Here is a 21,426-nt window from a genome sequence, read left to right on the forward strand (position 1 = left end):
GCTCCAGTTGTTACTGTAATGCTTAGTTTGTCTATTTCTCTCAATTTATAATTGCAGTTTCAGTTTGAAATATGATATATTCTGCAGGTTAAGGAAAACTAAATTTGGCCCTCATTCTCTCTCCAGCTCCTTTACAGGATGTCCATCTGGAGGTGGTCCCAATTGCTAGCAGAAATCAGGATGTAAATCTCACAGCTGTAGTGCTACCTGCTGAGGCAAATCTTACTGTGTTTTACTGGTGGATTGGCGATAACCTTCAGGTACTATTGCCAGTGTTGTAATTAATAACTAATAAGTTATGAACAGAAAAAGACATAAAACATAAGTCTAAGGGGGAATTTTTACATTTGAGTTTGTTTGTGTTTTTCTATTTTATATTAGTAATTTGTGTGTAATTTTTTAGTATTTTAATTTATTATGCTAAATTTTAATTTATTTTAACACTATTCTGAAGTGCAGAAATAATGAATGTTCTGTGCAGAAAAAAGGTCGGGGGTATATATAGTAAATTCCTTTTAAATTCTCATACCTTTTATGTTTAATTAGCTCTTATGGGTGATACTTTTGTACAAATAAAAGGTGTCTTTGTCCCCTTGGCAGCCAAAACTGACGTTGGAGAACAGCCTGATCACGAGGTTCTCTGAGGAGGGTGAGGTTCCTGTGACAGTTCAGGCCTCTAATGGTCGCTCCATGGTGCAGGATGGCAAGACTGTCCATGTATATGGTGAGATATACAGTACACCCCATAACTATTGCAGAATGTTTTAATGTACAAATAATTCCAGATCACAAAGGCCCTGGGACAAACCACAGATTGTCCAAAGCCATGATCATAGCCACAGACTCATAACTTGCACCTCATCCCACATAATGAAACACAGTAACCTTTAATCCTTTAAGCTCGGATCGCCGGCGGGCCCATAGAGAAAAATAATTATCAAAATATAAATAACTACTGTCTTGACCAACACAAAATAGGTAGTTAGAGCTTCTAAAGCTTAGAAGCTCTAATTTTCAATGCATGTAGGCATTATGACCAAAACTGAACAAGTGCTTTGAAATTTGCAGACAAGTCAGAAGTGTTCCGTTTTGATAATTTATTAATAATTTTGCACGGTACATATTATTGTAATCACTAAAAACATCAAACTGATCAAATAGACGTGTCATGTGTTGTTAAAAGCTTTCAAAGAGTAGAATACAACCAGTCTATTTGTTTTACTCACAGACAAAGATATAGCAAGTAATAGCTAAGTACATGTCTTTGACATACAGTTGAAGTCAGAAGTTTATATACACTTAGGTTGAAGTCATTAAAAATAATTTTTTAGCCACTCCACAGATTTCATATTAGAAAACTATAGTTTTAGCAAGTCGTTTAGGACATCTACTTTGTGCATGACACAAGTAATTTTTCCAACAATTGTTTACAGACAGATTGTTTCACTTTTAATTGACTATATCACAATTCCAGTGGGTCAGAAGTTTACGTACACTAAGTTAACTATGCCTTTAAGCAGCTTGGAAAATTCCAGAAAATTAGGTCAAGTCTTTAGGCAATTAGCCAATTAGCTTCTGATAGGCTAATTGGAGTCAATTGGAGGTGTTCCTGTGGATGTATTTTAAGCCCTACCTTCAAACTCTCTGCCTCTTTGCTTGACATCATGGGAAAATCAATAGAAATCAGCCAAGACCTCAAAAAAATTGTGGGCCTCCACAAGTCTCCACACAGAGCACGATGTATACACAGCACATAATGTGCTATCTGGCTAAAAACACGTTAGCTTCCCTGGATCAGATGACTTAATCGGAAATGATGTAGTACATTGTCCAGTGCCATGGAGCACTAAACCAATCGTTTTAGAATTCAGATTGCTGCAACCAGAGGTGGAAGTCATCCAAATATGGGCAGAGAGGTTCATACGTTCTAATTACATATGGCCACCAGATTATGGTGCCAAGTACATGATACAGACTCAATGATGGCTCAAATGACATAGAATAGAACTGAATGAGGTCTCGTTACTCATGCTTACATGCTTTGGAGAGAGAGCATACCTTTAGATATTATTGCATTTGCATGTGTAATTAGTTCTTATGTAGAATTTTTATATTTTATTTGTTTGGAGATGCTTTTGGACACTTGGATAAATTATTTTTGTAATGCAATAACTTTTGATTACTTTGTCGTATCAACACAACATTTTACGCAGTTACAGGTGACATGATTGGGAACAAAACAAAAGTTTTTCAGAGCTACCTTATTTACACCTGAGATATATAATGTCAAATCAGAAAAATTATAATAATTGCACTATTATTTTTTGTCATAATTTTCATAATTTATCATAATCTAAATCATTAAAAAAAATTAAAAGTTTTCTGTAAAATGATACCAAATAATCGACCCTCTTTGTTTTATTTTTTGTAGAGGTATAAGACTTTAATTTTGTTCATGCCACTGAAACAGGAAATCTTTAAAAACACCTTCAGAGCTTAAAGGGTTAACCACTCTTAAACTCACACAAATACCTCAAGTTGAACTTCATTCAAATTAACACTATGTTAATACAGAAATGTAATTATATCAAACCAATGTCAAATACTAAGATTATTCTGTATTCTGTTCAATTTCTTGATTTGCGTGAAATTTAAAAGAGAACTAACCATACCACTAACCGTATTTCTATCTTGTGATGACAGTATAAAATAGAATTGAAATATTGATGTGATTCCAGGGCTGGATTGAATATTTATAAGTGTGGTGTGATGGGATGAGGTCATGTTTGGAAAGCAATTTCCCTCAGAGACAAAGTTCAACAAGAGTTTTGTGCTACTACAAAGACAGCACAATTCACAGTGGAAAAACTGTGTCACTTGACTTTTTCATATTGCTTGTCATCAGGTTAAAATAGACCTGTCGGTTGAATTATTTAATGAAATCATGACCGATAACTTGACATCTTTGTAGACTGATGAAAAAATTAGTCATCTTTTTGTCTGCAAAATGTGCAATGCTTTATTTTGGGATCTGATCTGATCTCAATTTAGCATATTACATTATTGAACTGATTATGATTATGCTGTTTTCCTTGTCATAATATAAAACATGCCCTTTTGTTTTTTGATTGACTTCCCAGCACATAGCTGGTTGCCATGATTCTTTATATAAAAAAGGAAAGCAAGTCAAGTTTATAAATTCACACTTTATAAAGCATGAATACTGTGCAAAAACCTGTAATATTGACTTTATATTTTAATAATATATGTAACCTCTCTCTTCAGATCATTTCCAGGTCATCCCACTCAGTTTCAGTCATAATCTGGACCGCTTTAACCCAAACATCCCTGAGTGGAGACGAGATGTGGGACAGGTTGTCACCAAGATTCTCTCTAAGGTTTGGGGTTTAATCATGAACACATACACACATGAGAACTCTTTTTGGATTGAAAGCATTTAAAACAGATTTTCTTGTAGCTCACAGGGGTTCCTCAGGATTCTATGGTTACCATGGTGAAGCCTGGTCTTCCCACCACTGCAGACCTGTATGTTATTCCTCAAGAAGCCACACTAGCGAAAAGGAGTGTTTTTGTAGATAAGGTAGACTCTACAATGATCTGAATGAATCTTTACAGACAATTTGTTGGAGCCTAATACAAATATAAGAAATTTCTGTCATGATTTACTCGCCCTCATGTCATTCCAGACACACGTGACTTCCTTTCTTCCGTGAAACACAAAAGGCGATGTTTTGAAGAATGTTAGTCACTTTTCACCGCATCTTTTTCCCCACAATAAGGGTTTGAAATTAACAACCGCCAAATGTGCGTAAATCCGTCACTCTTACCAGCCACTTACAGACCTTTTCAGGGTTTTTTCCTGCATTGAAATTTCTATGAATGTCAGGCAACTCAAAGCAGCTGCTGATGCAAATGTAATGATATTCATGGCTCTCAAAACGTACACGCACATCTGTGCGGGGCAAATGAAGCGTGCGTTTGCACGAACCGACACCAGTGGACACATGGTCAGCGTGCTCCAGAACAAAACTTGTGTGATTCAGTTAGAGCTTTTTTCGATAACAGAGCGGCCAGTGGAGACCATAAAACTTATGTGACCCATTTGAATTCTACAGAAAACATTCTAGTTTAAAGTTCTGTATGAACGGCATCAAAGCCCTCAATCTGCTAGAAATCCCCTTCATTATTAACAGCATTGATGAGGTAAAAAGGATTTTTTTTTTAATAACCATTCTTATTAAATTAATTTTTTGGTATTTGGTAATGTTTTCTCCTGCACTAACTGGTAACTTGTATAGATTCATATTTAATCTAATAAAATGAATCTATTAGACTTTTTTTTTTATTACAACTGTAAAAGTTGTAGTTAAAGGTTTCTAAATGTGTTAGGCTGTTAGTGATTTTTTATATATATATATATATATATATATATATATATATATATATATATATATATATATATATATATATATATAACAAAAACTATGATTTATTTATTTGTTTATTTAAAGAAAAGAATATCAACATTAACTTTACAACAGTAATGAGGAGCCATCCATGGTCTTACCTATGGGAATGGGCTTATCATTACAAATGCCACTGTTAAACAAGGGTAGAACAATGGTAAACTTTCATATAGGCAAGTACAATTTAGAATTAAGGTATTAAAATGAATTATAGACAAATCATTGACAGATTTTGCTCTGTTCTAACTGTCCATGACATAGATATTCTAAAGGTGATTTAAATCATTAGTCCGTTACCTTTATCAGTTTTTGTGGTGCAAATTGTTGAGTGGCTAGTGACCTTGAAAACTACTAGCCACAGTGGCTGGTGAGCCAAAAAGTTCATTTCAAACCCTGCCTACAATGAAAGTGAAAGGTGACTGATGCTTAAAAACAAAACTCTGCTTTTGTGTTCCACAAAGGAAAGAAATTCAGACGGGTTTGGAACAACATGTGGATGAGTGAATGATAACAGAATTTTCATTTTGGGTGAACTGCCTCTTTAATATTGGGAGTTAATGTCTTCACTACCACCTGTTTTTTATGGTATCTGGACATTAGGACTGGCCAAAATACATTAGTACATATTACGTTTAGGGTTAACATGTTTTCACCCCTTTTTATGTGATAAGAGTTTGTATTCAACACCTATGTTCTTGTGTGTGTACTGTTTCCTTTTCATAGCGTGTTCCCACAATAAAGCAAGTTCTGAGTGAGAACAATGTGAGCTTCATTGTGAGAGGAGGGTTAAGAGTACTGGTGACTCTGGCAGACTCTGATGCAGGTGAGCAAAACATTATTTACTACCTAACAGATACATACTCAAACAGACACACACATGTACACATAAACAGTGTTGGGTGTAATGCATTACTAAGTAATGAATTACTGTAATTAAATTACTTTTTCATTGAAAAAAGTAAGGGATTACTCTTAATTTTTCAGTAATTTAATTAGTTACTTCTGATGTAATTGTGTTAAATACTGTATAGACTCAAGAACAATTCTATATAAAACAATAGTGAATTTAAAATCGAAATTTAACGTCTAATGTTAAAATCATGTATGTTTTCTAATTTAATGCAGCCCCCTTAAATTCTTTGGCCAGTTCATTAATAATTTGTTTGAGTTTATCTGATTTATTTGAAAAAATTAAAAGAACAGTTTCATGTCTATCCTTGTATTTTTCATCTGGTCGAGGTTGATAAGGGATTAAAAAAGTAATTAGTAATAAGTAATGCAATTACTTTTCAGAAAGAGTAATTACTACAGTAATATAATTAAACTGTAGAAGATGTCATTAGTAGTTAGTAATTCATTACTTTTTTAGAGTAACTTACCCAACACTGCACATTAATGAATAACTACTAAAAATATAACCAATATATTTCAAAGGATCTATAACTAGTGACTTGTCTGCCAGCACAGCAGAGACTGGTGCGTTAAATTCATTTCTGTCTGTTAGAAGTGTCCTCTATACATTTGGTACTCTATAATCTTTTAAGAAAACTAAAACTACTCAAAAGTAATCTCTGGGGCTTTTCTCTTTTCTGATGTTGTCTTTTTGTTTAGTTTTACTCTCAATATGCATGCTTCCATTGGTCTGTATTCCTGTTTAAATTTGGAGGTGGTAAAGTTATTTGATTTAAATAACTAACATGCATGTTTGAGATTTGTTTTTGCTTTTCTGTTAGAATCATCTGTTGTGTATTTTTTTGTTTCATTTTTTTCTTCTTTTTTTAGTTCAACTTTTAAATATTTGAAAGTTTTTCAATGTGATTGTTGTGCAAAAGTTGAGTTTATTTGTTTACTGTAACTGTTTGTGTCTCAGCCACACAAATGACTTCATCCACACAAGGTGTGTACATTGTGTGTGATTTGTGTTTTTGTGGGTCCTGTGTGCATTTTTATTTTTGTTTGTGTGAGCATGGGTGTGCGGTGAGGTCAGAAGTGTATGAGTGAGTGGGTATGAATAAACAGTTCAGGTGTATTTTAAGGTGTTTCCCATCATAACAAGATAAATCAAAAATGAAAGGTAAATGTTTTGCTGCTCAACAGTACAGTGCAGATGTAGATCAGTTTTACATGATTGTAATTGGAGACATTTGTTAGATGTACAGTAGGTACATTATTGATCCTGTGTCATGATATAAGATCGCATGAAATGAATTGCAAATGTAGGCATCATACTAACTCTAACATAGTAACTATTTGACTGTAGTGATCATAGATGCTCCTCATCCAGGTTCTCGTTTGGGTGCAGCAGGTGCAGGTGTTTGGGCTCTAGCAGTCATTCTCCTCATAACCTTGATCTCTGCTGCAGCCTTCATACTCTTAAAGTTCAAAAGGTTAGTTCTTCGGTTTTCTTTTTTTAAACATACAATTTTGTTACAATTTTAAAAATGAATAGTTCACGTATTCAGAAGATTTTCCTGTCATTGCTGGGTGGGTTATGTTGGGGGGGGGTCTAATTACTGACCTGAAATAATTTTCTTGTACCTGAAATTGTACCTGATATTGTACAAGTCAGCAAATAAAGGAAGTGAATACGGCTATTGTAGAGTAACTGAGCTATTTTTATACCTACTGTTTTGTAGGTATAATATGCATACCCATTTGCCTTGCTGCCCATCGTTTACCCCATCAGCCCTTGATTGCATGGTATACACAAACCACAAACGATCCCTTAGAAAGACTATAAGCTTTTGAGCTATTTAAAGCTATTTGATATTCACTGTACTGCCATACCCCATCACTCAATATGCATGTTCAGTCCCAACGTGTCTAATTGACAGCCAGCTTGTGCTGGTGCCATACTAACCGTAACAGAACATAAACTACAAAACTGTGACAGGAAAAACTACAAAAACCATGGTTCCTTGCTGAGACCAGAGGAGAACAGCCTAACGCATCCCTGGCTGCGTTTCAGAAAACTGCCAGGGCGAAACGTCTACGCCCAGATGCACAATGAGAAAGAGCAGGAAATGACCAGCCCTGTCAATCACAGTGAGGACACACAGAACATCATTCAAGGGGAGGAATTCATCGATGATGACCTTGACTCACAGACTCTAGGTAATGCTGGAGGTAGAATCACATTCAGTTACCTTAAACTAACCAGTCATTACTAACCAGCTATGATCAATTACTCCCAAAACACTTCACTTTGACATCAGTTTACCACTAATTCAGGAGCGTCCAGTATTTGTTTTGTTTAAAGAAGCTTTGTCACTTTTTCCATTGAATATAAAATGAAACCTTTCTAATGATTTTGATTTGTCACACAGATCATTTATTTTTATGCTTTAACATGGATTGCATTTAAAAGTACTGTAAAATTATCATTACCCATTATATTAGCCTCATCACCAGACCCAGACAGAATCTGCAGACTTATTTTTTGTTTATTTTTTTAGCTGAATCTGAGGGAAAATCTGCCGAATTCTGCAGAAGTGATTTAAACAGTAAAATGTGTTAAATTTTGCTGATAGTACTATACACTTAATGGCAGCTGAAATCAAACCCAAATTAGCCAAAATATTTAATAAACAAACATGCAAGGGTTACGGGATGTATAGAACTTTTTTAAATGACAGAAGCTGCAATTCTGTGGATATCTGAGTTCCGCACAAGCAGATTTCACCTGGGCTTGATCATGACTTGGTTGATATAGTTAAGATGTCTGTAAAAAGTGTCAGAATTTACTTTTCCATTAAGGTGCAATATTTTCCCCCCTAGAATTGGTTATCAGGGACATTTTTTTCCCCTTTATAATAATAATAATAATAATAATACGTTTAATTTGTATAGCACCATTCCAGAGATAGTGTGGTGCCAGACCATGGAGTGATTTAAATGCAAGTAGGATTATTTTATATTTAATACATGATGAAATAGGTAGCCAATGTAGTTCAAACAAGATAGGAGTAATGTGAACTGAATGCTTGGTGTATGTAAGGATTCTGGCAGCGGATTTTTGTATACATTGCAACCTAGCAATGGAGTTAGCAGGTAGGCCAATGAAAAGCGCATTACAGTAATCGAGGCGTAAGGATATAAATGCATGAACCAAGATTTTGGCGTCTTAAGGGCTAATGAATGGGCGAAGTCGAGCAATGCGGCAGAGGTGAAAGAATGCAGTTTTGGAAATGGAGATAGTATGAGCTTCGAAAGTGAGGGAGGGGTCAAAAATGATGCCCAGATTTCTCACAGTGCATAATGGTTTAATAAGAGTGCCATCAATGTCACAGCTGAAATCATACTGTATTGTATGTTTTTTGTGAGTGTTGGTGATCCAGTAATGATGATCTCTGTTTTATCCATGTTCAATTTGAGCTAGTTGGAATTTAACCATATTTGTATTTCTTTTTGAAGAATTTATGAAGGCATACATTTTTTTTAACCATAAAAAATATAGTGTGTCATCCTTTTATTTCAAATACTTCAATTTAATCCATTCCTTAACATAATTTTTTTAATCTGAATAATCAGATCCCTATGTCTAGATAAGAGTATTAAGAAAAATATCAGATAGGAATAAAAACAGGAATCCATTACAGGGGCATCATTGCCCCTACATTTTTCATTTTGAGGGCCTTTTTACCCCAAACCCACATTAATTTCTGATCCTGTCCACACCCAAAAATACACAAACTAAAAAGACATCTAGAATAATGTATTTATGCAATAATAGGTAGGGTAAAACAGGGCTAAAGGCCCATTTGAGGGCTTAAGGCCTATCAGGTAAAAGGTACATTTGATTTGATTTTCTCCCAAAACACTAAATTGCAACAAAAACTACCACAGTACGTTCCTTAACACCTGTTTGTCACTTCACACTGCAAAAATATTCCTGTTCCATGAGATTATTACATGCAAAAATGGTTTTGAAATAATTTGATCTAATATTTAATAAATATTAAAATGTTGCAAATACAATCCCTGAAATTATCACATTTATTTTAAGACAAAATACTTATTTGTCATTTACAGTTTTGTTCAAGGTAAATAAATCAAAAGTTTTTAATAACTGTCCAGTAAGTGAAAGGATCGTATTTGAGGAGGTTCATTTGTTTATAGAATAGTTGAGATGTTATGAAATGCCAAATGTGACTGAAATTAACAGAAAATGGTTAACCCATTTCTGAAGTGTTTTTTGTAATAAGCATTATCTTAATTTGTTACTAAAAAAAAAAAAAAAAAAAAAAACATATTGCAGTTTCAAAAGTATTTGCCTTAGTTGAAAATTTTTACCATATAACTATTGTCCCTGTATTAACAAAATATCACTATAAACTCCCTGGGGGCCTGTTACCCTTTATGTGGAAGCCTTTTACCCCAAGTAAAAGGCTTCTCCCTTGCCACCTTTAAAAAATAAAATTTTAATCAAAATAACCTTCCGTTATTATGTCTTTTCACACAAATTATGTTGCTCCATCAATATTCAATGAAAAGTAATGTATTTTTTTCAATCTTGATACACTTTGTGACCAGAACAAAAGCACATTTTCCCTAAGGTGTTCTTTTAGCCCCGTTGTACCCTATTGTTAGAACAGAAACATCTACATTTTGTTGAAAGTTGCATTCAAGAAATGTTATATTGTGTAACAACCTTGAATGATGAAGAATCCTTTTCATCTGTTGGCTTTACAAATCCGTTTTCTTATTTTCTTGTTGCCAGGCAACCACTCGGGGGTGGTGTTGAGCATAAATTCACGGGAGCTGCACAGTTACCTGACCAGCTGATGACCAGTGGGAGGGTGCCAGTGATGAGCACAATAGACTATATGCCTTCCTACTCTCTCCAGCTCTGTCCCTTCAGACACCCTTACAGGAATAAGGCAGAGAAACACCTGCACCAAACCCTCTCTTCCTCTCTATGTCTTCTTTTTCTCCAGCCTGTTCCCTCACTCAAGAAGGTAGATTTTCTACACAACCTGCTGTGCCCGTTGCACTGATGACAGGGCACACTCACAAACTGTTGATCAGCTTTCCCCTCATGTGCACATCCTGCAATCTGTCTCATTCGCTCCCATTTCCTCCCAAAATGTTCTCATAATTGCTCTTATCATGGGACCAGGGAAAGGCCCTTATCCATCACTGCACTTACTAATGCCCAGGGACAAGCTCATTGACCAAACTCTTTATTTGTCATCTTTCTCACTGTGACTGGTTTGTCTTGTGCCCTTTTCATTTTTTTCTATGTACTGTTTGAATACTGTTATTTCACTCTCTCAGGCCAATGAGGTGTCATGGTCATTGTAAAACTCTCACTCAAACTAGTCTTAAGAATGAATGCTGTGCAGAGGTGGTGCAATGCACATAGTGAGCAGGAAACAGTATGCATTTGATTCAGGGGAAGCAATGTTTGTTAGATATAGCCAAAGGGAAAACATTTAAGATATTCTAAACAGTCTCACTTCACATTTTCTTCCTATCCTTTTACAACATCTAGCATTGTAAACATTTTTAAACAAATTTTATTTGAACCCATCGAGTTTTGAATGCAATAACACAACACTAGACATTCACTCTTGCTTTATATTTTGTCAATAATGAAATATATACATATATTTGCCATTTTGTGGATACTCTATGTAGTAAAGTCAAATAATTTTTATCTGCGCCCCATCTGGCTCAGCAGAACCTTAGAGTGTTAAGTCAGAAACATACTTTACACAAGTACACGAACGCAGACGCAAGCGCTTGGCAAATTTATTTTAGGTCCAGTTGTATTCATATGACGTGTTCTTGCATTACTGTGGCGGTAACAAATCTCTCAAGTACTCAAGGGGCGATAGAGTTACATTCAAAAGTCAGTGCCATTAAACTGGATGTGTTATTATTCAGGTGAGTTGCTATAAATCTATTGACTTTAACTTACTTGCTCAGCAGTACTCTCTTCAAACTGTTTTTGCGCCATAACTGTAGTTGACATGAAATAGAAAACCTTCAGAAAAAGTGGACAGTTCACACTTATATCCACTATAGCACCCCTTGTGGCAATGTTGAGACTGCAGTGCAACTTGCGTTATGAACAGTGTTGGGTGTAATCTGATTACAAAGCAATGTTACTGTAATCTAATTACTTTTAGTCAAAAATTAGTGTAACACATTACATTTTGAATTCTAGTAATCAGATGACAGTTACTGACTTTCAATTAAGTTAATTACTTTTAAGTACATTACTTGGGTTACACATTTCTAAAATAGTATTATGTATGTAGAATTTAAAACACGAATCATGTTCATATGTACGTGTCTTTGTGTTTCTGTGAAAGCTGAAGGGAATACACTCCTTAAGTCATCGTAAGGGAGAAATGTGTGGTGCTATGCATGACTTGCATGCAACGATGAACGGAGGAAATATAGACATTATTTTGAATTTGTTTTAGAAAGTAACGTTAAATGTATTAGTAATGTGATTATTTTGGGTGAAGTAACCTGATTACAATTTACAGAATCAACCATTTGTAGGGGATTACTTTTTTTGAGTAGCTTATTAAACAGCGATTATGAATTTTGGTCAGATACATTTTGGAACGCAGCAATGCACGAAATCATGCTTGGGTAGCTAGAAGCGTCTGCTCTCATGTACTTGCATTGTATGTTTCGGCTTTTACTGTTTTTCCTTTTCTCTCCTGCCCCACATCACTAATAGCCACGGTCCAGTTAGTATATGCTATGACAATTTAGAGATAGTTAAAATGTATTACATTGACCCCAGAAATGCAGACAATTGTGGTTTGCTTGTATAGCAAGCATAAAGTTCTTGTTTTCGGTCAAGGAGCTTAAAGTTGATACAGCCTACCTTTCCAATTGTAAGTAAATGCCAAACCAGCATGTCTCAAATAGTTTTGGTGAAAACCTGCACCAATGAGAACTCTATCCCCAGAGACTTATTTATATAATGTTTCTCCAGGAAGTGTAGTGCCAAATATTTGTCTTGTGTCTTTCAGAGAATAAGTCATCTTGATCTATTCTAATTCTAATGCATAAAAGCATCTGATCTGTGCTTTTTCATTGCATAATGAAACACTACTTTTACAAATCAAATTCCATTGTTCATCATATTGAAATCCTTTAAGAAGCTAGATTTAAATTCATAAGCTAATTTATTTATTCAACTTTAGGTTTACTCACAAACATCAGACATCAAATCTTGACAAGGAGTCGGCATAGAATGATCCAGTGTAGCATTTGCTACCTGTCTGAGGAGTTTGGCAGGTGTAGTGTCTATAAGCCTATATTAGGCATCATAGGACAAGGTTAAGTTCCCTTTTCTTTGGCTTATGTATATATATAACAATGTGTACAGGGAAACTTCGGTTGTATATAGCCCTCCTAAATATGACACTTTCAATTGTCCAAAATGTGCAGGTTTTTTTTTTCCCCAAATGCCTCGCACTGGGTTTTCTTAAAGTTCAGTTCTATATGGACATTAAATGATCACTTCTACATTGTGTCTTCACAAAGTTTGTGTCATCTCATCATTCTATTGTCAATTCTCATCTTTGTCTTCTTCTAGAAACGACTCCTTTATTCAACGTTGTTTACTGAAGATTATTCGTAATATTTCATTATATCTATAACATTCACGCTCATGTGACTAATGAACTGTGTGAGAGGTGGTACGCCGTGTCCTTGTGTGCATACTGATATGGGTCATTGTTTTTGTGGTCTGTTGCTGTTGGTATCGCTGGTGTTTTAGGGATATTAATTAATGAGGGTCTCTCACTTGCACTAATCACATAGTTAGCAGTGTTTTTCAGGTGGTTTTAGGGACGAATTTCGGGATGAGACAGCTGTCTGTTAGTACAGAACATACATCACTAAGAAAGACACTGTGTGTCTTGCTTGAATGAATTTGAGTAAAATGAGAGAATTAATTTGGGAAGTCTTTACCAAATGCAGTCTTTATGTATTGATACTTTGCATTATCACTGTTTCTTTAATCAATTCTGCTGTGGACCTTAAGCTGAAGTAGACTGAAGTATATGTTTCATGTTTAATTCAAACAAGCAGACTGCTTCATAATGGTCTTAAATCAATGTGGAGTCTCTCAGCATAAACCAAAAGGAAAGATGGCCTCTCTACACACCTACCCAGAAATTGATGGTAATGTGTGTCAATAATAAATAAATGCAAACAATGTGCATTTATTGCAGCAGAAGTGGTACTGTCAAAAAATCTGTTATTCTTTCTTTTTTTAACTGTATAGAGTATGCATACATAGTTAATTAGTGATGTGTTGTCTATATTTCCATCCCCTTTTCAGCCAACTGAAAGGGGAATTATAAGGAACTTATGAGGACAAGCTTGTGTGGTATTCACAATGCAATTCCTATTATGAGATGCGTCTACATCAGTTTAGCTTTAGTGACTGCACACTCCTGCAACAAGGCACTTCTGAAATAATACACACCCAGATCCACTTTTTGAATCTCACCTTTACAGACTGAAACCTTGTGGAAAATGACTACACAGTTAAACTGATTCTGTATTTTACTGAATTCGATTTGTTCTTGTTTCTTGATTATGTAAATGTTTTTGACTCCACAGCAAAAAGTGAAAAGCACTTAATCAGTGTGTCCTTAAACACCCTAACTGCATAGTTTTGCTTTGTTAGTTTGATCTGTTTAATAAAGTTTTAACATTCTTCATGATGCTGGTAACTAGTCTTTTTTTTTTTTCTTTTAAGGACTGTCTTGGTGCATAAGACACTAAGTAGCTGTATAAATGTTCTATAAAAGTTATCTAACATTAAACACTATTGAACAATACACATTATTTCACCTGAATCAGAATGCGAGTAGATGACCTATGGCAAAAAGGAGCTGAAATGCGCGGAGTGAAGAACCAAAAAATAAATAAACAAGAAAAAAAGCTTAATACCAAGATAGATAGGTTGGCAACTGTTTATTGTGTTTTCTTTTAAAGACAATGTGAAGCATATTAAATTAGTTCAGCTCTTTACCAAGAATATTTAACTTATGTACAAAAAGCTGCTCAGTACTATAATCTGTAAGGCACTTTATTAAGACTTGCAACCCTGAGGTCAGATTTTTTCTACTGAGTTAAAAATATATGATTTCTGCATGTGCACATTTTTTCTATTGTACAGTACATGCAGTTACATGCTACTTATTAAACTTCCTAGAGCATATATCTGAATGGTGGTGAGATTCCAAATCAGTATCATGCTAAAGATTGAACAAGTCTGTGACTGAAGATTCTTCAATTACACTCCACGTTCAATTTCATTGGATTCTCAGTTATGACATCTGCATGAGTGCTTTACAATTCCAAAACTTTTCAGTTGGTGAAACTACTCTGCTATATGCATATGACTTTGCCTCAAGGAAATAATAGATGCTTTGGGTGATTTTATCTTATTACAGTGCATAGATATAAAGCTTTGGATGTTAATCCTTTGGCTAAGATCAGTCTTGAGGAATTTCTACACGACTATCTCAGCTCTAAAATCAGCAGAGCATTACATTGTAGTATTAAAACAATTCTTAATTCCTGGGCTGTCAACACAAACTTCCCAAGAAATAATCACCAACTTACAAACAGATCATCAAACCTGAAAGCAGTGCATTGAGTGGTAAAATACAACGTGTTTTGGTTCTTAGGAAAGGTTGAGGGAGAACACTGCACACATTATTAAGTTATCTTAGATCACAAAAGTCTACAACAACAGCAACAAATATAAAATAATAACAATGTGACACTCTTATTGCTAATGCTAGTGGTTACATGGCTTGGACAAAACAAGTGGCAAGAAAAGGCACTTCACACTTCAGTTACAGAGTAGTATAGCTTTTAAAAGCAAGACAAGTCAAATACACGAGTATTTGTGTAAGTGCATTGTAACAATTCTCTTATTTAAATGACAAACTGCAGTTTCTGATTAGCTTTGGCTTTATCTTTGTCCTCATGGGACTGTTATTAGATTAGATGGGAAAATAAAGATACTCCAGTTTGATTACTATAACCCTGTCACAGTGGACGGACACGTGGTAATTTCTAAAACATTCATAAGTGCATGTTCTTAATAAAAGTCATCTATATTCTTTTTCTTTCGTCCCAATATAAATATGTGGTCTCTGACATCTAGATATGTGAGTGCAGTTCTTTATGAAGTAAACTTTGAGCATTGGGACATCCGAGTTATTGCAGAAAATCATTTTTGTTCAGAAAGTTATTTTCGATAAAGATGATTATTCATTTCATCTGTGTTGAAACATACCTTTATATACTCCTATATACTGCTGTTTATCAAACTGTTTTTGATTATATAGATGGCACCAAATCTTGTGTTTTATATGGTTCTGACATGTCACCCACCTCAGTTTTAATCTCACATTTCTCTCTTACAGTTGATTTACAATCTTTTTGCAAATCAGTTGGACTGAATAGGTCGACCCGGTTCAGCAGAACATTTTGTTTGTAAATCAGATGTCACTAGTTCAAGCAGCCTGTAAGTAGATATCCTGCCTTAAATAATTTTGTATAGTTACAGAGTTGCAACTCTTCACTCAAATAAAATTAATATTCAGTTTGTATTTTGTAGTGGCTGTACGAACATGAAGTTTTGCAGCCATTTCAAAGGCAACCTTACTTTCATTTGCTGCTGATTCTAAATAAAAATGCTTTCCTAGAAACCACCTAAGCACTCATAAGGTGATACTTGATTAACTTAACACTGAGTGGAATTTAAAGGGATAGTTCACCCAAAAATGCAAATTCTCATCATTTACTCACCCTCATGCCATCCAAAATGTGTATGACTGTCTTTCTTCAGCAGAACACAAATGAAGATTTTTTAGAAGAACATAAAGCTCTGTCAGGTCCTTATAATGGATGTACTTTTATGCTGCCTTTGTGCTTTTTGGACCTTCATTTTTGGGTGAACTATCCCTTTAAGGATTTATGGAATAATAAAAAAAATAAATACATCAGTTAACTAATAAGCTAGTAAAACTAATAAGTGGACTGGACTCTTATACAGTAGTTGTTTGATAGAAAGGGTCAATCCTTTGTTTTCAAGTGGATTCCCCTCGGTGCCTTAATTTGCTTTCATGATTTAATCACATAAAATGCACCAACATTTGTTGTATAACAGACCTACACATTTCTAATCAAAACGTATTACAGTTGTGTTTTACAACACCACTAAGAGTGTCAGAAACTGAAATGCAGTTCAGACAGGTGGAGAGGATATGTCTCCAAACACTCAAGGTAATATCAGAAGCTTTCATAAAGTCAAAAACTGCCATAAAATGTCACTACTCTTTATGTCTCTCCCTCTCACCTTATGTTCTTTGTTTCTAACTCTTACCCTCTTTTTCCCTTTCTCAGTGACAATTCTGGCATTTTGGATGGCATCTTTGTTTGTTAACATTGCAGCGGCAGCCACCAGTCGTGTCTCCAGGACCCTGAAGTGAGAAAGATGGCAACACATGAATCTTGTTGACAAGCAAAAACATAAAGCTTTTATTCTTCCTATAACAAGAAACCATGCAAGAGATTCAACAGATGGGCTCTGTGGTCCTAACCATAAATAAATGTGTATAATTAACATGTTTTTGAAATAATAAACAAATGTAGGTTATTCAGTAGTTTGCTGCACCTCTGCTAAATTGCTTTGTCATAGTAATATTGTGATTACTCCCCATCCCTGATCTATTAGGGGCCAGTTATCTCTATTATTTTGGCATGCGAGTGTATTATAAAAAGCAGGTTTTGTTTCTAAATACTATAGCTTTCCTTACACCTGCATTTGTGAGGGATGATACCTAATGGAACCAGAGAGTATAGTTCATATCCCAGTCCTTTTAAAAAAGGGGCACCAGCTCTTACTTTTGGCCCCCAGCGTGGTCCTCTGGTGACCCAGCAGATCTCAGTGTGGCATACTGTACAGCGGAGCCAATCACAGCCCTCCTTCTTCTGCACAATAATACCACACTGGGGGCAATGCATCGCTTCTCCAGAGTTAACAAGAGTCTGTTTGTGCATGAGTGATGGGACAGAAAGACAAGAAAAACGTGAGAGGTTTCAACAGTAATAATGCTAAGAAGTTTTAAATAGTGGTCTGTGCTGGTAAAAAATGCTTGAATGATGCCAGTGTCATGATGCCAATTGTCTTCTTTAATGAGATATTGCATGAACGAGGATTTGTTGGTTTTTGTGACCTTTAGCAGGTCTCTGGTTCTTCTAGCTGCAGAGTCATTGATGGCACGAGCTGCCAGGTCATCCTGATATTGCTTACAGTTCATCCCTTCATGAATGGCCTAATTGGAAGAAAAACAAAGCAAGCCATTTACAATACTTGCATAACAAAAACTAGATCTGCATTTGAGCATTTAAACATATGACTGACTACCTTGCAGAGCAAGCAGTTCTGTTTTTTGCAGACTGGGCAGTGGAAAGTGTTGACAGTATCTTCATAAACACACCAGCCGGGACAGTCTGCAGTTGCACAGTGATAACTGCCCTCACATCGAGACTCTGCAACAGACAGCCCTCTCTGCAACCAACGCTCATAATCTTCCACTGCCACCAGCTGTGAGAGAGAGCGATATATTCAGTAAATAACTGTATATAGGTTCATTGTAAGAAATTGTATTTTGTAACATCCCCTCAGTTACAGTTTTTTTTTTTTTAGAGCAAAAACCCCCCAAAAAAACCAGACCAAGCATCACCCATGCTGACCGGGACTGCACAAATGCCTGTTTGGTTCTTTCTCCTGAATAAATTCATTTTTCTACATAACCGCTGCAGTGTCCGGATCCAGACACTGCAGCGGTTATGTAGGAAATTGAATGAATGAATGAAATTGATGCGCTAAAAGATTTCTTTATTGCTAAATCCTCCACATCCATTTGTTGTATTAATGAAGCTGCTTCCCCGTTCTATTGTTATGATAATGATGCGCTGTTTAATAGATTTTTCATCTTTAAATATTTCTACTTTATTCTCATGATGCTATGACTTTATTCTCTTAATTTTTAATCTATTCTCAAAATATTCTGACTTTAATTTGGACTTTATTCTCAAAATCTTAGATTTCTTTTTTTTTATTTTATTTTTTAAACGTGGTACTAAAACCATAGATATCTATATGTAGATACCTTATTAGCAGCTGTTTCTATGGACCGCGATATGCCGGCGCATCCGGCATATTGGATAGGTCAAGAGCCGTCTGTCAATGCTTCAATAAATTGACAGATAAGATCTGCAGAAGTCTATTGTCCTTTTAAACTTTCAGTTTATCTGATTTTCCATAAACATTGGCCAATATTTTAGATGATATGAAAAATCCTGACTTCACTTTCTAAAACAGGTTTTTTTTTCCTGTAGCTAACTGCAAATAAAGTCTACAAATGAATATATTATGGCCAACATACTGAACAATAGCACCCAGTCAGTCAATTCATTACATGATGAACTGTTTCCACACTAAAGTAGTTTATGCAGCAGTCTGAGGCTTCTTCTCCATTCATTTCAAACAGCTCTCCTTGTTGACCTTTCCAAGATGGCGCCGTAATTCACATATCCTAACCAGCCGAATGAGGTAGAAAAAAAAATGTATCTACAAAAATGTATAGTATACTTTTATAGTTATAGTATAATACAATAACAAGAATGTTTTGCAAATCTAAATCAATAAAAAAAAATCATGTTAGTCTTCTAATACATGAAATTCCAGATTAAATGAATCTCAGGTTACATATGAATGTATGAAACGGCATTCGTTATCAATCAATCAAGAGTTCAACACAGAACTTAACACTGAAAACACAGTGAGACGCGTCGCAACGGTCAAAGACGTCCATCAAGCGCATGTTTACATAGGACAACAATTTAAAAAAGTGCAATATCAATAGCAGCATCGATATTCCCAGTGGGGAAGGTTATCAGACAATCAGAAATAACTCCCATTGTCACACTTGACAACGAATGCCATATGAAACATATTATGTAAAATGAGGTTCATTTAATTCTGTGATTTCATGTATTAATTATATCTAACATTCTTTTATTTTTTTTAACTTTTTTTCTTGACTTAGATTTGCAAAACATTCTTGTTATTGTATTATACTATAACTATAAATCTATAAATCAACAGATAAAGTACCACAGACATTCTGTCACCTTGTAAGCATAAGATTTCATACTTACTGAGAGTGGCAAATTGTTGGACGAGGTTGGTACCCCATGCTAATTTCTAGCAAGCAGGAAAAAGTTAATTTTCACGTGTTGCCTCTTGAGGAGAAAAAAAAAAAATTCAGGGAGAGAAAAAAACAAACATTTTTAGAGAGAGAGAAAAAAAAATGAAGCTAAAAAATTTCAGAAAGAAAAAAAAGGAAAAAAACTTTTTTTGAGAGGAAAAAAAAATGTTGGGGGGTGCTCGAGAGCACCACATGGAGTGGACGTAGATTTGGTGAGTTCCCTCACCAAGCCTCTGTAAATTTATATTAACTGGCTATTATTAAAGCGAAAGTTTGCTCAACAATTGCCAGAATCGAGATGACGAAGAATAAACCCAAGAAAGGAGATTCACCAGCCAGCATAGGTGAACAATCGGCCAAGAAGCTGTCATCAAGCAAACACGAGGCTAATGGTAGCACTAATGACACGGCCTCAGACTCAACAACTATCTTGGCGGCCATCCAAACCATGAACAAATCTATGAACGATAGATTTAATTCACTTGAAGCAACTTTGTCTCAGATGCAAGCAGCGCTTTCTGAAACCACCTCTCGTATTGCCGAATTTGAGTGTAAATGTTGAGCATGAAAGCCGAATCTCTGACCTAGAGGCCTTATGTCTGTAAATCAGTTAATTTTCAAAACTGTATCTACCATTAGTGACCCAGATGGTCACTATGTAATTGTATCTGGTCTCATCTCTTCAATTCATATCACATTGTTAAATGTGTATGGACCCAATTTTGACGATCCCGCTTTCTTCCGAAAAGTTTTTAATCTCTTGCCGAATGTTTTGAATTCGCATCTAATAATAGGTGGTGACTTTATTTTAGTACTGGACCCTATCTTAGATAGAATTCCTTCTCACTTGGTGTACCCCAGGTCAACTCATTGGTCTTAATAATTTAATTAATTTGATCTAGTTGACATTTGGAGACTAAGGCATCCAACTGACAAGCAGTATATTTTTTATAAGCCCATAAATCATACTCCAGGATAGATTATTTTTTAGTGGATTCTAAGATTATTCCCTTAGTAAAATCAATGAAATATCACAATAGAATAATTTCTGATCACTCAGCGGTGACAATCTCCCTTGACCTTTTGGAAATAAAACCCAGTTATAGCTGGCGGTTTAGTCCTACACTGCTCTCTGATGTCACATTTTGTGATCGAATCACAGAGTTGCTTGCTGAGTTCCTTGAATTCAATGACACAGGTGACGTATCGGACTCAACATTATGGGAAAGCCTTTAAGCTGTATTAAGAGGCCATATTATTTCATATGATTCTAGTCTTAAAAAAAAAAAAAACAAAGGAAAAAACTTATCAGAAATTGATAGCTGCCTCACCCAGTTGGAAAACACATACAGAGACTCTACAAATTCTGACACGCTTAACGAAACCACAGCACACAAATGTGAATATAACTAAATTCTCTCCAGCCAAGTTAATAATATGTTGTTGAAAGTAAAGCAAAAACTATTCGAACTTGAGGATAAACCAGACAAATTGCTTGTCCAACAACTGAGAGGGATTCAAGCCAGTAGAGCGATCCACAAAATTAAGAATAAGGAGGTTTTGTTTTTTTTAACAAATCCCAGTGAAATCAATGACACTTTTAAAGAATTTTATAAAAAAGATTATACAAAATCAAAGGTATGTACTGACCCCACAACATT

General features: G+C 35.2%; 2 protein-coding genes across 8 annotated transcripts in view; one reads left to right on the forward strand and one right to left on the reverse strand.

Annotated features, from left to right (window-relative positions):
• The window catches only part of sorcs2 (sortilin-related VPS10 domain containing receptor 2), a 283,640-nt gene extending 269,449 nt beyond the window's left edge, over positions 1 to 14,191 (forward strand). The window contains exons 20-27 of one of the 7 annotated variants that reach the window (XM_051719980.1): positions 127 to 260; positions 601 to 724; positions 3,286 to 3,398; positions 3,479 to 3,601; positions 5,211 to 5,310; positions 6,748 to 6,874; positions 7,381 to 7,601; positions 10,207 to 14,191. In XM_051719980.1, coding sequence (XP_051575940.1) covers positions 127 to 260; positions 601 to 724; positions 3,286 to 3,398; positions 3,479 to 3,601; positions 5,211 to 5,310; positions 6,748 to 6,874; positions 7,381 to 7,601; positions 10,207 to 10,271 — 1,007 coding nt within the window. In that variant the 3' untranslated portion in view covers positions 10,272 to 14,191. The remainder of the gene's footprint in view (positions 1 to 126; positions 261 to 600; positions 725 to 3,285; positions 3,399 to 3,478; positions 3,602 to 5,210; positions 5,311 to 6,747; positions 6,875 to 7,380; positions 7,602 to 10,206) is intronic. The other 6 variants (XM_051720016.1, XM_051719989.1, XM_051720025.1 and 3 more) reach the window with 6 other exon arrangements.
• A 246-nt stretch (positions 14,192 to 14,437) lies between these two features.
• LOC127453578 (ranBP-type and C3HC4-type zinc finger-containing protein 1-like) overlaps positions 14,438 to 21,426 on the reverse strand; it is a 30,834-nt gene continuing 23,845 nt past the window's right edge. Inside the window, exons 11-14 of the mRNA XM_051720047.1 lie at positions 17,917 to 18,096; positions 17,726 to 17,824; positions 17,394 to 17,537; positions 14,438 to 16,969 (exon numbers count right to left, since the gene is read on the reverse strand). Of these exons, the coding sequence (XP_051576007.1) occupies positions 16,889 to 16,969; positions 17,394 to 17,537; positions 17,726 to 17,824; positions 17,917 to 18,096 (504 nt within the window). The 3' untranslated portion in view covers positions 14,438 to 16,888. The remainder of the gene's footprint in view (positions 16,970 to 17,393; positions 17,538 to 17,725; positions 17,825 to 17,916; positions 18,097 to 21,426) is intronic.

This window comes from Myxocyprinus asiaticus, chromosome 2 (genome assembly GCF_019703515.2).
Source record: "Myxocyprinus asiaticus isolate MX2 ecotype Aquarium Trade chromosome 2, UBuf_Myxa_2, whole genome shotgun sequence".
NCBI classification, from domain to species: domain Eukaryota; kingdom Metazoa; phylum Chordata; class Actinopteri; order Cypriniformes; family Catostomidae; genus Myxocyprinus; species Myxocyprinus asiaticus.